Consider the following 16,603-nt stretch of genomic DNA (forward strand, 5'->3'; position numbering starts at 1 on the left):
ATGAAATGTGAATTGCCTTCCGATATTCACGTAATAAACAACTGATTCCTGTATCTGTACCTACTCATTTCCTTTCCAGGCATTAGATGCTAGATTTTTGGAGCAGTCCTGTCATGCGAAGCACTTGTTATAATAATGTGATAAAGTGTTGCCACTCTTCTTGGCTGGAAAGTAAAATAGTCTGAACTAACAGTATTTTCAAAGGTAGAGGCCAAAATCACAAGTTCGGGCATGCAAGTGACCTTGTCAGTGTCAAGAAGTGCAGTTTTTTCAGTTTATTGTATTGCATTAAGTATCAAAATGTTCAAGTGCTACGTAAGTTCAGCTGCATTTTTTTATCTTCGTAATCTTTGCTAGGTGCATGCACATTTGTTTTGTTTTTACTGTTATAGTGACAGAGACACTCAGTCATGGACATGAGAATTATCTACAAAGTTTAGAAATCTTGTATATATTTTTCAGTTTGAATCAGGCTATCACAAGGAATTGCGTCAATGACATAGTGAAACATGACAGTTTTGCTTCGCTGTAACAAATCACAAAAAAAGGAAATTTTTTTATAGCTTGTGTTCTGATAGTGAAACTTCATTAAAAATCAACACTGACTTTAAAGCTCTGAATAAATTTGCCCCAATACAAGTATGTATAAATAATTAGGTTGAACCTGAGTGACCTTTTTTGAAATGTTTTATTATGTATTTTTTGCTATCAGTCAAGACCTGAACATTGAGTAATTTGCCAAAACTGTGTGTATTTTATAACGCAGAGCTCAGCTCAGTGCATATCTTGTCAGATAAGCCTCTGCATGAATCCTAGTAATGACTTGGCACATTACAGGATGTAAAGGTTGATCTTCATAAATGTAGGGCCAGGAATTAGCTTATCTTCTACACTTCAAAATAAAAATACTGTAATATTCAGAAGTCCAGTCTAAATGGGTACCACAATTGTATCATCTGATGCAGAAGCACACACTGCACTGTTGAGTCCTAATGGGAACAGAGAGAGAAAATGAAAACCTCTCCCACAATATCTGTAGATCTGCATGCAATTCCAAGAAACATGTGAAGTTTTAAGTTATTAAGCATTATTTCCAAATAATCTGAGAAACATCATTGATAGTGTTAACAAAACATTTCATAGCTTTTAAATAAAAATCTGGAGAGTGTATTTATGGTGACTTGCACAATTAATTCAATCTTACAACAGCACTCTTCATTAATCTTGTAAGTGTACACACCTACTGAGGGATACATGCTTGTATTGGTCTTTTTTTTTATTCAAATTGCATTTCTAAAGCCATATTACTCACTTTGCATCTTGTCAAATAAACCACTGCATTTATATAGCAGATAATTTATGATGAGTTTATTATGATTGGTTTCTGTACAAGTCTGAGGTGGTTTCTCGGCTATCCATCAGAGTCTGTGAGATTAGAGTAATGATCACATCATCAATAGCAAAAATGCAAACACACATACACAGCGATACACATGTTCCCCTAGACTATTATAAGTCCAGAACAGAAACCAGGTCCACAATGATGTTAAACACTTGCTGAGCTGCATCCAAAATAGCCTAAAAAAAATCGTAAAGGAGGACAGAATATGCCAGAACTTTCTGTTTCCCCTTTCTTTTTTTATTTTGTTCCTGTAATCAGCAGAGGGAACTGAAAAGCCTATTTAAACAGCCTTTACCAGTCCCTTCAACATTTACTTAGTAGCTGGGACTGCATGAATAGCAAATCTGCCCTGTCGTCTTTGTGGACTGCAACTAATAGGAGTGTGACCAAGCTCTGACCACACTGACTAGCAGGAATACTTCTAACTGTGCTGCTGCAGGCTTTGCAATCTGTTTCATGCTTTGTCAGATACTCTCCTAGCAGTGTCAGGGCTAATTAAAAGGTACCTCATGGAGGTCAACAGAGGAGCAACAGTCAGTACAGGGTAGACTAGCTTTGAGCTGTGATGCTGTTTCGGTCACTTCAAGACATAGTTACATGTCTAGTATGCAAGTGTTGAGTTTGGGTGTGTGCATGAGTGCGGACGTCCTATGGGGGGAATGTTTCTGTTTGGATTCATGGCCCCTCTTTTGGGAGGGAGGCTATCTTAAGCTTAGGTTCTATGCATCAGCCCTAGCCAAATAATAAATATAAAAATTCTAAGACATCTTTTTTGTTTTGTTTTTACAGATCCCCATTTTGATCCAATAACTGGTCCCGTCCCTTTGCCACCTGCTCGTAGAGTAACTGGAGAAAATGTCAAAACAAATAGGACATCTCAAGACTATGATCAACTTCCTTCCTCTTCAGGTAAGGTAGAAAACTGTGCTTGGAGAGGATTGCAGCTTAACAAAGCAAGTCATTTTCATCCATTAAGTCCAATGAGGTCTTTGTCATTCAGGACAACAACCGGCAATGGTAGTATGATGATAGGAAATCATCAAAGGACAATAGACGTGAAAATTCTGCACTGAAGTAAAAGTGGCTTCCTGTTGTCCGTAGGGTCATGTAGATGTTCTGGCAAAAAATTGTTATTGCCTTCAATTTCACTAACTGCCAAACTGAGTGCTTGCGTGAGTTCTAGTGTTATTTTTTGAGAAAGGCAGGGATTTTTCTGCTACCTTTGAAGTTTACAAGAGGTCAGAAGCCCTGCAGGGACTGCCTACCTCTCAATTCCAGGGTTTTTTCTATTGTTCCTCAAAAAAGTGTAGCTTGAATCTCCCTAGTAGTAGTATTTGCTTGTCCTTTGTACTAATGTATCTGTCTGAGGTTCTAAGAAATTTTAAGAATATTTTTTCACGAAAAGGCAAGAACCAAAGCCAATTAAAACTCTATCTTCCATTTGTAACAGAACAGGTACAGTAGAATCAATTTCTCTGGCATTGAAGTTTCACTCATTATTTCAGGCAATGAAAATACTATTTAAAGGAAAGCTACTGACATTAAATAATTAAAATAATATCAGTATTACCTGTATCCCAAAGTACTTCTGCCAATTTGTAGACAAATTTTCTCTTCTTTATAGATGTGCATGGTATGAATGAGTGTATGGAGAAGGGAGAGGATTGTCCCACCTGCATTATTTTGCTGTATGTAGAGACCACAAAGAGAAATAGCCAAGTGATGACTTGAACCATTAAACTATTCATATGTATACCTCCACTCCTGTGAACTTCTCTGTACACTCACAGTTTGAAAACTTGCTCTGTAATGTACTCTCCAGAGAAGAGTGGAACTGTGTATACAGACTCTTTTCTAACGCATAAAGGAAAGAAAGGATTTATTTCTCTAATTTTTCAATATTGTTAGTCACTGGTGTTTAATTGCAAAAATAACAAGTGGAAAAATGATATCCTTTTTAAGAGTAATGATAAATCTCTTCCACAGTAATCTGCAACTCCACTCAGGGGGTATAGGAAAGAAAGAATATCTTTTTCCAACTTGAAGTGCAGGAGAGATTAAGTAAGCCTAAAGACTGCTATGGAATCTTTAATGGTTGCTACAGCTGAGAGTCTGTGTGATGCCTTTGGTAAAAGGTAGCGCTTTACAGGAACACACTTCTGTTAATATTACATTGTTGCTCGTTTTTTTCCACTGTTTGAAAAAGCTTGTTTTACAACACATATTTTTTATACACTGGGAGGGATCTATTCTTCCTACAATGTTATCCTGACCTGTTCAGGGAGTTTTAAATGCTTTTGTAATACAAATTATAAGAATGGTATGACCACCTTTTAAAACTAAGGAGCTTTCCCTCAATTCTGTGGTAGAGCATTTTTAAAATTTTCCTGAATTACTGCAAGATGTTTGCTATTTAAGAGCTTTTAGATGTCACTTAATAAATCCTCTTTTATCTTTGTTTCCCACAGCCATCTTCTAAAATAGCCATATGTGTCAACCTTTGCTATAAATATTGTGCTAAATCAGCATGATGTACTGCAAGACATTCAGTTTAATTTCAATTAAATGAAAACTGTGTGATAGATCATGTCATACTATTAATTGAGAAGTTGTTTTTTACAGTGGTAGTAGTTCCACAGAATGGAACTGATGAGCTTCAAGATGAATTGATACACCTTGCTCTACGATTTAAAAAGACAATGTAAAGAGTGTAACTCTACTCAGAACTTTTATTTTTTAATTTAATTGGAATTAATCAGTTCACTTAGGAAATGCATCTTCATTTCAGCCCTTTAATATAGTTCTTCTTTGAACTAGCTGGAAAGGCACTGTAGTCCACTCTAAAACCTAATTATAATTTAGCCATTGTTTCACTAGAGTGGTGTGGGAAGTCCCTTGGCCTCTGTTTTTCATTTTGGTTGTTTATAAGATTGGAACACCTGCCTTACTGTCGTGGTGTTTTACCGGACTCTTAACATGTCATGGCAAATTTATTCTAATGTAGCAAGTATTTAGTATTGAAAAGTTAAGAAATAGTTCTCAGCTATGCACCTGGCTCTTCCCAAGGCAGGTTTTTTCAGACTTAAATACATAGTTTTTAAATTATTACATTAAATGGAAAGAGGAGGAGATTACTGAGAGAGTTAGTGTCTTTTATAAAGCACAGCCAATGACATACGGGAAAGGTAGAAGGCAATTAGGCCTCTAATGTAGATGTCTGCTGTGTTTTACTGAATTTAGCTATTCTGAAAGAAATGGATTCAAATGACTAGTTAAGTATATTTGTCTGCTGTCTCCTCACTCATCTGGCTTATTAATGCACTGGCATGCAAATTTAGGTGCTTACGCTGAAATGGGTTTTCCAGGCACAGGCAGGCAGGCAGTGGCAATTCACATGTTATTTGAGGGTGGATTTCAATTTACCTCATCTGCCTTAGAAATGTCGCACGTGATAGAAGAGCATACCTAGCAGCTTGAGGGATCAATAGCTCCAGTAGCTCCTTTTCCCACTTTCTCCCTGCTCTGTCAATGCCTTAGTACAGATGTCCCCTAGGTATGCTTTGTTTCTCTGCTCCAGTTAGACATAGCTGCTTGCTGCTGCTCCGCAGCGAGCCTTGCACAACAACCCCACATCACCCAGCAGCTCGTCTCCTTGCCTGTTTCCCTGATGCTTCTTAGTATGTCAGTGGAAGACCATGGGGCATACTGCAGAAACGAGGGACGAGAGAGAGAGAGATCTGTTTCACAGCAGAAACAGAGACGGTTGGCATCGTTGCAAATAATCTCCTCCCACTGTGCCACAGAGCTCTTGCACTTCACTTACAAGTTTTTCCACATGTTTTAAGCATTTATTAAATAAGCCTGTCACTGTCTTTATGCTAATCAGTTTCCTAAGGGTTAAATCTAGTGCTCGATTACAGAAGTGTGAGTGATAGAGGAGACTCCTTGCTGTGGAAGCTGTTAAATGAATTAGGCAATTAGAAAATCTGTTTGAATTCTTATTTAGGCGTCCATGGTGGCTGACATGTCAGAGAGAACGGGGGTTGGGAAGGAAAGTCCTGCTCAAATGCCTCTATCTCTGTGTCCAGATGGATGTGCAGCTTAGGCTTAGTATCTGTAAGCTCAGGATCCAATGTGATACCCAGCTTCAGCTATAATTTTATATGGATGTGAAGATATTGGAAGAGATGTCAGCACTTAAAAATAATAACTGAAATTCAGTTAGAGAGAGAGGGCTGGAAATCTTTAAATATCTGTGCTATAGAGAGACAATGAGAAGAAAATGCATATATTGCAAATCTTCCTAGAGAATTAAAAATGACCTCTCTAAATGACATGATTGTTTAAGAAAGTTTCTTAGGAAGCTTCAGCAAAGTGAAGGTGTTATTCAAGGAGTAATTTGAGTTTCAAATCTGTATTAGGCTGGCTAGAGCAAGAATTATTTCATGTAAAACACACACACACACACACACACGGGTATGGACTATACATAAAAAATTTCTGCTGTACTTCAAGCCCAGGGGAAAATGTAAGGTTACAAATTAATTTTGTTCATCTTCTATAGATAAGTCCATAATAATGGGATATTAAATAGTTTTAAATATTCATGAAAGAGCTGACCATTTTTAACATGATACATTATTTGAAATATAAAGAGTATTCTTCTCTAATAGTCTAATTTGAGTTTTCTAAAATAAGTGAAATTAGAAATTTGAACTTGCTTATGGTTTGGTTTAATTTTTAATTATTAATCACATTTCCAGAACTGTTGTTAATTTCTGAATCCAGTGTGTTCCACAAATCTTCCGTAGCTTCATCATAGGCTCAGATGTGTCTTGAGTTGTGTTTACTAGAATGATTAGCATTTATATAATGCTTTTCATCTTCAGAGACTTTTACAAATATGAAATAGTCCCTACTATCTGCAGGTTGTCTCATAACTATATTGCAGAGAAAATAGGCAATGAAATCAAACAAAATTAACCTTAGCCCCTTAATGTAAATTCTTAATCAAATTACTCTTATTCATTTGTTACATGAATACCACCATCCTTCTAAAAGTGCTGTTCGCTCATCTTCTCTGAATTAAGAAATTGAATTAAATTTATAACAACATTTTCATCTGAATGCATAGCAACCAGGTTGAGGGAAAAATGAACATTGAATAGACGTGCAATATTGTGGTCTCTTTTGAGTCATCTTAAGTGTTTAATGCGCTCTGTTGGATTACAGTCTGAATGTTCTCTCTATGCAGTATTATGATAAGTAGCAAATTTTAACAGTAATACAAGAAATACAAAATTTTTTTGCATTTCTAAAAAACTATCTCTGAAGTACTTAACACTGCCAAATGCCATTGCTGACAGTATAAGTAAACAGGAAGCATCACAGCCAGAGATTCCATAATTTATCTATCAATGTCACTGTTTGTCAATAGAACTTTTTAGACCCTTTTAAAAGGATTAAAGACTTCTTTAAAGAATACTTTGCTCTTGAAAGTGTTTTCTGCTGTATGACAGGTTGTATTTAAGCTTCTTATTGTGGAATCAGTGAGGATAAAGAGGTTTCGGGAAAGTACCAAGTTAACTTGAGTACTAACCTCTCTTGGCTCTGAGAAGATTAACGAGTCTGAATGTTAGGTCTCTGCATCAGCACATCATGATTGTCAGCACCAGCCTTAACTGTGAAGGTAATATTTCCTAGAAGAGAGCAAAAAGAGATATTTCCAGAGATAGGTGGCAAAGGGAAAGGATCATGTTCTGGTCTCACCATGGAATTTACTTGGACTAGAAGGTTTTCTGGAGAAACCAGTTATTTCTGTACTTCTGCATACTTGGTATGCATGAAACGAGCTACAACTGACTGAACAGAATCTGCATGATGTATGAATAAGCAAAGGATTTTTCTCCTTCAGGCATATTTGGTTGGATTCCTCATCTGCGCAACTTACAGACCTATATAATTTTCTGAATAAAACTGTGACCAAATTTGGGGGTTTTAAAACAGGCTAGGAACAAGAAGTCCTCAAACTGTAGATTGAGAGTGGAAATCCTCTCCAATTACTTCCACCTTTGCTGTTTCATCATACTTTCTTTTCCTTCCAACTTCAGATACTTCAGATTGTAACTTGTGCTTGCATGTTGTTATCATATTACTTAACCTAGCATTTCACTACATTATTTCCAGTTTGGGTTTTCTTGAGGATTCCAGCTTCTATCAGAATTTTAAAATGAGATAAATCAGCGAATTAAGATAACTCTTCATGTTTCTTTAGAAGGTCACTTTTTAAGCTGCTTCTTGAGGCTAACTAACTTGAGGCTGGACCTACCTGTAATACAATATTTAAGCCAATTCATAATGATTTCTGTCTCCTCTATTTGAAACAGATGGTTCACAAGCACCAGCCAGGCCACCTAAACCACTTCCTCGGAGGACTGCACCAGAAATACACCACAGGAAAGCGTACAGCTCTGACAATTCCACGGAAAATGTGGATGCAAAAATTGCAAAACTTATGGGAGAGGGCTATTCCTTTGAAGAAGTCAAGAGGGCACTTGAAATAGCCCAGAATAATGTTGACGTGGCCCGTAGTATTTTAAGAGAGTTTGTCTGCTTTCCTCCACCAGTCTCCCCACGTCTCAATCTATAGCAGCATGAAGATTTTCTTGAAGCGTGTGAATTCTACATATACATGTGCAGATTGGGGAATGAGAGAAAGAAGAGAGAAGGAATGTTTTTCTCTCATCATTAACAGGAGGGTGTCTGTTTCCAGCAGTTTATCAAGGATCATGGCTGCTCTGATCAAGACTTATAAATATGCTGAGGCTTATGTATTTTTGCTAGCCATACTTTTTTAAATCAGGGTTGAACTGACAAAATAATTTAAAGAAGTTTACTTCCCTAGAACTTTTAATCTGTGAAATGCTTTTTCTTGTTTACAAGTTGGCAAGTTACAGTTTTCTAGATGATGCCTGTACTGTGTTTCTGTTCATACTCCCTTGTACTTGTAGTCACTTCTGCTGTAGCATTCACAACAATTTCCATGCTGACCACCCTATCAACTAAATCATCACTTTCTAGAAGCTCTGTATTTGTTTTTGTCTCTTAAAAGATGCTTTAATTGTTTTTGCATTTCAGCTCATCAACAAATGCAAAAAGTATGTGGCCTTCACTACTGATTTTTTTTTTTCTTCTGAGATTCCTTTGCTTCTAAGAGAGGAAAAATCTGAATGTAAAATGCATTATTCTGTCTACAAACTGCCTTTTTAAAGGTATTTTGACAGTAATGTTGGGCAGCTTTCTGTTTAACATGAATTCTGTGACCTATAATCCTCAAGGTCTTTCATCCACAGTTTCCACAATTAAGAACAAACGAAATCCCAACCTACAATAAAACAGTTTATGCAGCTGTGATACAATGTCATGACATGTAAAAGCTCTTTAAATTTTGATTATTTGATTGCAAATGTTCAAAAATGTCAAATGCATGTGATAGTACTGTGTTCCAGTTGCACACCAAGGGCACCGGTTCTCAATGCCTTATGTATTCTGAGGCACACCAGACTAGAAGGAATCTTTTTGAATCTTTTTAATGGTATTCAGGTAAATTCCAGTTCTAGCTTTTGCGAAGAGGAATTTGGTTAATTTTTTGTTTGAGTGATTATCCTGTGGTTCATCGTGGCTTGGATCAGTTTGTATTAACATGGAAACTTTAAATCTTTGATGCACTGTTAAGTCCTGATGCTACTGTAGCAATAATTTTTTGCAAAGCTCTTTAGTAATCTCCTCTGTACACATTATTACACTTGAGTATGTGTTTAATACCCAGATTCACTCATTCACTTTCCAGCTGCTTATTGGAAATATATTTCTTTGCTGTAGATGGCTAGTGAGGCTCTGAGGTTTTATTTTAAAGCCCACATTAATGCAAGCCAAATTAAAAATTTTTCTAATTTTAAGTCTGTTTTTAGTACACTCAAAAGTTAAAGAGTCCAAATATTTCCAGAATAATTATGATTGTTGCTTTCCTGTTTTTATAGGAAACTTTGAAATCATCTTTTCCCTTATTACTCTTCAAAAGATAAACCAAGTGGTAGCTAGAATAGTTTCCACATTTTGAAATGTGACCAGTATCTGAGAACTTTACATTGTGCAAAACCGGGTATGAGATACATATTTATTGTTCCCTTTTAGCTGTCAGTTTTTTCCTTCACTCATAGCAAGTGGTTAAAGTTACACCACTTGCAGGGTAAGATCTCAGTAGCCAATGCATTTGTTTTAAAGATTTAAAAACAGCAAATATTTGAAGTACTGAATTCAAAGGAACTGAGAACACCCAGTGGAAATTGCTGTTATATGTCAAAGTCCGTCACTTCAACAAAGAGCTTATTCTTAAAAATAATTAAATAAATTATTTCACAGCAATGCAAAGCATAGTATGTCTATCATTAATCTGCTTTGGTCCAGTGATAAAAGATGACTAGGAGAATTCAGGCTATAGGAAGGAGTTTCTGTTCTGTTTTGATTTAAGCAAATGATTCTGAGTTTGTTCTAGAAAAGGGCATTTGCAACTTCCTTTAAATGTTCATTCCTTGAGTTCAGTTTACGAAAAGTTTTGATTGAAGTTATATTCTGTGCTTTTAGTTTGAGTAAATCTTTCTCTTCTGTTTTGAGGGAAAATATTATGCCGTCTTGAGCTCTCGTGTTCATTTGGTTTGTTTACTGCATCATATTGATAACACTCTAGCATTTTAGCTAACTATAAATTCAGAATGATGCGTGCTGTTAAACGCTGAGGTTGTACTGGAATTGCTTAAGTGTGGTTCTAGCCTAACTGGCAGCATAGCAGTGATGACAGTAAAAGAAGAACTCTATACAAGGACAAGCAAACCATCTGCAGACTGAGTTTTGAACTTTTGTATTTTAATGGATAACACTGCCCTATCATCTCTCATTTTCTCAATTTTATGCTGCAGCTTAGTATAAATGACAGTTTCAATTAGAAGCTGGAACTTTTGCCTGAAAGAGGATTTTAAAGGATAGGGGATAAAGAATTTAAATTATTTGCTTCTCCTTTCTGGTTGTGACCACCAGCAACATACTTTTTTTTTTTTCGTATCTGCTTAAAAAACTTGATGAACAGTATCCTAAGTGGTAACTTTAAGAGTTGCATTAATCTTCAAATGAGTGTAATCATCACACTTTTCAATAGTGGAATGTAAAGGCTATTTCAAACCTGTTTGGGTTAATAGATTTAAAGTCAAACAGAGTGAAATTGCTTTGCTAGAGTGTTGATGTTTACTATGCAGGAATTAATGGGCTTAAAATAAATTAATCTGGCCATAGTTTAGTTCTCTGAAAAATATTTTAACTTTCTAAAGATTAAAGGTTTGAGCCTGTCAATGTGTCATGCACATATACAACTTAAAGCAAGAATGACTTCAGTGAGAGTTCTTGGATGAACAAAGTTGGTTAAACTCAGAAACACATTTGCTATGATGATGAAGGCTACAGGCATATTTCCTCCAGTTGAATGTCATTACAGGCTTTAGACCATCATTCTGATGTGTGGGGGCCTCACCTTTTATCTCATCCTGGCTAAATTACTGCATTTTAAGCAAATTGACTGAATAAGTTGAGCAAAATAAGTGAACATCAGTAGCATGGATCCTTTCCAAAGACTCTAAGTAGGAAAAAAATGAAATTGTGCTAAAATAAATGAATTGAATATGATTAGCCATGTTAATGGCTTGGCTGGAACCCTAAAATGGCCGCTGGTAAAATTTGTTAACATTTCATATCTCAACAGTGCATCTGGCATAGACTTTTTTCATAATGTGAATTTAGGAAGTTTTGTACCAGGATCATTTTTTTCAGTTACATTTCTCAAATTTTCAGCTTGAATACTTTGCACTGACCTGAAATCATTTAAATTTGTGTCTTAAAGCTTGACAAATTTGGAAGCGTATAAACAGAGTATTTTAAGCAGATTCAGGTACTGCCTGTTGACCTGGAATTTAGCGCTTTAGGAATGACTTCTTGAAAAAGGACTTCAGTAGTTTCCATTTTGAAGGATTTTCTTCCACATAACTATTTTATCTGAAAATGCCTTTTATAAACTTGTCTAACGTGGCAGACTTAGTGATGTGTTCAATTAATTTATATTTTATTCCACATTCTTTTTCAATTCTGGTTATTATGTAAGCTCAAGTTCTTTATCTGTTCTTGTAAGGTATTTTATAAAATTAATGTTAACAGAATGTTGGGTTGGTCTGTGATTTTTCAAGCCTCTCTCTCTCTCTCTGATGCTGAATATTATCACTTTTCATATACTGCTGTAGAATCATAGCCTACCTTGTGCAAAAGTTGAGCATTGTCTTGTAAACCAGAAAAATGAGACCTTGCTGTAAAATAAGGTGAATCACTGCGTTTAGACATCCTCTTTACATCCCCATTATTTCACTTTCTAAATTTCAGTAGTAAAAACTTATAAGTTGACAGTAACTTCAGAAGGCACAGATAACAGTTGCATAGCAGAAAGATAATAATCACTATTTAGAATCCAAAGTGAATGAACTATATGTCCAAATGCAGATTAATTTACAACCAATTGAACCAGATTTTTCCTGAAGAAAATGACGACAAACTTGCAGTGATGTTGCTTTAAATCTTGTTCCTTTACATTCTCAAGCATTGTAAGTCTTAAAGTAAAAAGTATTTTAGGAGTGTAAAACATTTTTTCTTTCCTTTGTATTCCAACATTCTGAAAATGTTTAGAAAAGCTAAGCCCACTGCTTTGCGAGACCATATAGCTATTACTATTTAAAGCCCAACATCATTCCCTTGCAGGTAGGCTCAGACCTTGAAGGGTGAGATTTTGACGGTACCTTGTTTAGTCCTTGTTTAAATCTTTGCCCATTATATGGTTCACTAGCATATTACAAAGTACAGAAGTTAACTGTTTGGTATACTTGTCCTTTGTCCTCTGGTTGCCTGTTTCTTTCATTTTTCCCCTCTGTTGTGGAAGTCAGCTGTCACTTGATTGTGTCACAGGTCTTATCAGCCAGCTGCTCTTGGAATGTTTCAAGAAGTTTAGGTTGATAAATCTAGTCACCTAATTCTGAACAAGGCACCTGCCTCCACTTATCAGTTGCAATGCGTTTCCATCTGGAGAATTATAAATTTACATAATAAAACACTGTGTGTTATCCTGGTACCTAGCAGGGAGAATTCTAGTTCAAAATAAATCTTAAATCCCAAATCTCTTAATCTTAAATCTCAAAATAAATCTTAAATTTGTAAAACTTAATTCCATAACCTTCTCAAATGGCAGAAGGAATTTAAAGGCCTCAGAGTGATATGCACTGTGATAAGACTGTTGCTGCTTAGGCTTTCTAGAAACAAAAGCACAAGCTCAATGAATATTGATCTTCTGGCTGTAAAGCTGCCCACATCTGTCTTGATGCATGTAGGAACCAGCCAATCTAACTACATTAATACTCGTTTGAAAAAAACAGCTTCCTTTTTTGCAATGCAATAACTGTCATGATAGGCAGCAAGATGGGAGTGGAGCAGATAACTACATAGAAGAAGGTAATTCTCTCCTAACAGTCCAAGCCCCTCTCTCCTGTGGGCATACAAGATTTAGTTGTTTCAGTGCTGTGATGTGTTCAAGTGCTTGACTGTGAGCTGGTCTGAACTGCCTGGATGTGTATTTCAAATGAAACAGTATTTGGTAGGATTACACCAGTCTTGGATTATTGTGTCCTCCTCCAAGAACTTCTTTTAAATACAAGTTATTATGCAGCAGGACGCCAGGACCTTAGCAGCAGAGGGAAGTGTGAGGTAGCCCTCTGCTCAGAATGTTTTTTTGTTGCTAGCAAAACAGCCAAATGTGTCATAAGGATTAATGTGGAAACACTCCATTTTGAAGCTCATCTTCCTGATTTGTGAAGGATATATGCACATGCTAATCTGGTGAAGCATGGAGGAGGGAGTGTGCCAACGGATGCCAGCCTGTGGAGTTTAGAACTAGGCCATGCACTTACCTTTGGAAAACACCTGTTTCTTTTGAATAGCTGAACTGAATGTGCAGAATAACCAGGCTACAATAGTCATCTGCATTAATTTCAAAGGGCCAGGTTTTCTCCCTAGATAGCTGGGGAGATGGATGTGCTTACCCCAGAATAGCTCACTTTTTTCTCTTTATCCGTATAATGAAGAGAAGGGCACTGCAAAAAATAAATGTTCCCCAATAATGTTGGTTTCCATAAGGCCACAATACAATAGGTGCAGTAAAGAGAGCTCCTTTTTTTTTAATATATAATTTACTGATTGAATATCACTGAATTTCAAAATCCATACAAAGGTAAGTAAGTCTACATCATCAGCTCTTCAGGAATACCTTGAGCTAGCAGCTGGCATAGTTCTCTGGAGCTATTAGCTTGCATGAACATCATGACTTTCAGCTGTTTCCTCTTGAAGTTTACATCTTCATTATCAATTCAATATGGTCAAAGTACAATTCTCGAACCCTTCTTTCAATTTTTTAATTCTCTGTGTTCTTCACTGTGGCTGTTATCACTAATATGTTCTTTATTATCCACTGAAATTCAAATTATTCTGTTCACCCACATCCCATCTTGGGCCAGGTTCAGCCCTGCCTTCCTCTCATGACAGACATCACTTGTTTGCATCTGCATCTTCTCCTTCTAAGACTGTTTTTCTTCCCTTTCCCCTACCCCAGTTCTCTTCAACACTGACATCAACCAGCAAGCACATCCTTCATCTTAGTAACGACACGCTTTACAGTCTCCATCTCTGCTTGCAACCACACCTCTATTTTCTTTCATAATCCCTCGTATGCTTACAGTGTTCTGCTAGTCTTGTCTTTTGGGATTTTCTGTGCTATATCTAAAGTGCTCCTGTGAACACAGTCATCCAAAATGGGTTTAGAGTTCCGCAACAAAGCCTATTACCTTTTTTTATTGTTATCACTGACATTTTTTTCTGTTTCTTTCTCTGCCTGGAAATATGCTCTTGTGTTTCATGATGAATTTAGGTTGTAAGTTTGTCAGGGAAAGATATGAAATCCACTGCTTATTTCAGCAGACCCCTAGTATGTTTCTGAGATGTGAAAAGAAACCAATAAAGACGTCCTCTCCCAACAACAGTCCTTGTGTTTGAGGTGGCTTGTGTCTCAAAAAGAGAGTTAAGAAGTTTTCCCAACAAATGTGGTTTGTAGCCTGGATAGTCACAATTATATTTGGTTACTACTGTTATTGGGAATGAGGTGCAGGGTGAGGGGAGACCACTGAAATACATTTATAAGACGTGTCAATGAAGTTGGGGAGTCACATGCAGATTAAGATGAGTGCTTACTGTAAATTGCCAGGATAAAAGATCGACTCTGTGCCTCTGATTTCAAAGAAATTAGCTTGAAAATTCTCCTGCAGAAAAGGTGCAAACTGGATAATTCTACCAATGGCACCCAAGAGACCTTTATTTTTCATTTGTCAGGTAACCTTACACATAGTTTTTTTGCAATGGTTATACTTTTGTATCACTTAGATGAACCAATGTTTGCAAGCATTACTGTAGATAGAAGGTTCCTGTTTATGCATCCTGCTACCTGAGCAGTTGTGAGAGATATTCCATGTTTTCATGTACATTACTGACTATAATCTAACATAATCTAACAGAAATGGGAATGTTTGCGTTAAATCCACTTCAGAGGTTTCAGAGTGAGAGTGGAGGAAGGAATCTCTGAGTTGGAGTGTGCTACAGTGCACTGAAGTGGGGGAAATCTGACTCGCCCTGCTTGGGGCTCAGCATAGTCATCTGGAAAGGGCATTATCTGCTCATATGTGTCTTTCCTATGTGACCCGCACCACAGTTAATCATCTCACTATATTAAGGCTTACTCTCACAATACTTTTCTTCACATCCACCTCACTGTGGTCTCTGGCACAGCTGTGGCAAACTGCTCGGTCGGTACTCTTCAGAACAGCTTTTGCCAGTGATTTAACATGTGGTGTTTTCCAGGCCCTTCAAGGCTTTTCTGTTTTTTCTGGTTTAGTTATAGCAAGAAGACTATTAGCAATAAACAAAGCTGGCTTGGGAGTTACAGATTTGTCCTCAGGCATTGGCATCCTTTCATTTGATGTGTTGGTGTTGCTAACCAAACAGTTTCTGAGATTATTAGGAAAGGCAGAATCTTCATTGTATCTATGCTTTGCTTCTATGATGTGAGGTACTGGCCAACCAGGGCACCACTGCAGGCTGTGAATCTGCCATCAAGTTGACTCTTAGTTCCTTTTAAACCACATCCCATAACAATTCCTAAGGGCCTGACTGAGATCAAATTGAATTTGTCTGTGGCTTCATTCAAAGATTGTATGGATATGCTTTTCTCTTTTTTGTGGTTGTGGAACTTGCTGCATTCACCTGTGGCACTACTGTTGGGGCATAATGCACTCTGGAAGCTATGAAATTCAACATATCCTGAAACCCAAGTCATTCCCATGCTTATTTAGTGGTGATATAATTTGCTTTGTGAAGGAAACAGGCTTCCTGTGATGGGGTGCATAGGGCATGAAAAGGTTCATTTTCTGCTCTAGAAACAAAGAGGTAGTTGATTCAGGTCATCTAAACACACCTGCTGGAGCAAACAAGCCTGCCGGATAGGGAGGGCCCCACAGCTGTGGAGAGTAAGCTGTAAAGGAGAAAGAGTCTGCAACAGTCTGCTACAGGGAAATACTACTTCAAGGACTACAGAAAAGGGACTTCTCAGGAAAGGGGAGGTATTGTTTCACAGTAAAAAAAAAAAAAAAAAGTTTACAGTGCATGGGGTAATTCAGGGAAACCCTGCAGAGTGCTGAGACAGTGTGCTATGAAAGCATCTCTATTTTTGTGTCATGTTTTCATATGTTTTTCCCTAACCTTTTGTCATTTGGGATACTAGGCTAGACAGACCTTTGCTCTGACTCAGTACAGCTGTTTGTATGTCCTTGGTGAGCTATAGCTTGTTCTTGGTAAGGACTTTGTTCAATTTCTTCTTGCAAATGATGATTACAGCAGTGTGGACTAACAGCTAATATGTAGAGGTTTCTGTTGATGTACAAACTGTCTTAGCAATGTGGATTGATTTTCTGAGGTGGTTGAGTTGAAATCTATTTTTCAATGATCTGTCCTTTTTGGAAC

At 37.0% G+C, this 16,603-nt stretch overlaps 1 protein-coding gene across 1 annotated transcript in view; it reads left to right on the forward strand.

The window, feature by feature from the left end:
- The window catches only part of CBLB (Cbl proto-oncogene B), a 140,615-nt gene extending 128,954 nt beyond the window's left edge, over positions 1–11,661 (forward strand). The window contains exons 19-20 of the mRNA XM_067300840.1: positions 2,192–2,311; positions 7,789–11,661. Coding sequence (XP_067156941.1) covers positions 2,192–2,311; positions 7,789–8,051 — 383 coding nt within the window. The 3' untranslated portion in view covers positions 8,052–11,661. The remainder of the gene's footprint in view (positions 1–2,191; positions 2,312–7,788) is intronic.
- Positions 11,662–16,603: the final 4,942 nt, after the last annotated feature.

The sequence above is a fragment of the Apteryx mantelli genome, chromosome 1 (assembly GCF_036417845.1).
Source record: "Apteryx mantelli isolate bAptMan1 chromosome 1, bAptMan1.hap1, whole genome shotgun sequence".
Lineage (NCBI taxonomy): Eukaryota > Metazoa > Chordata > Aves > Apterygiformes > Apterygidae > Apteryx > Apteryx mantelli.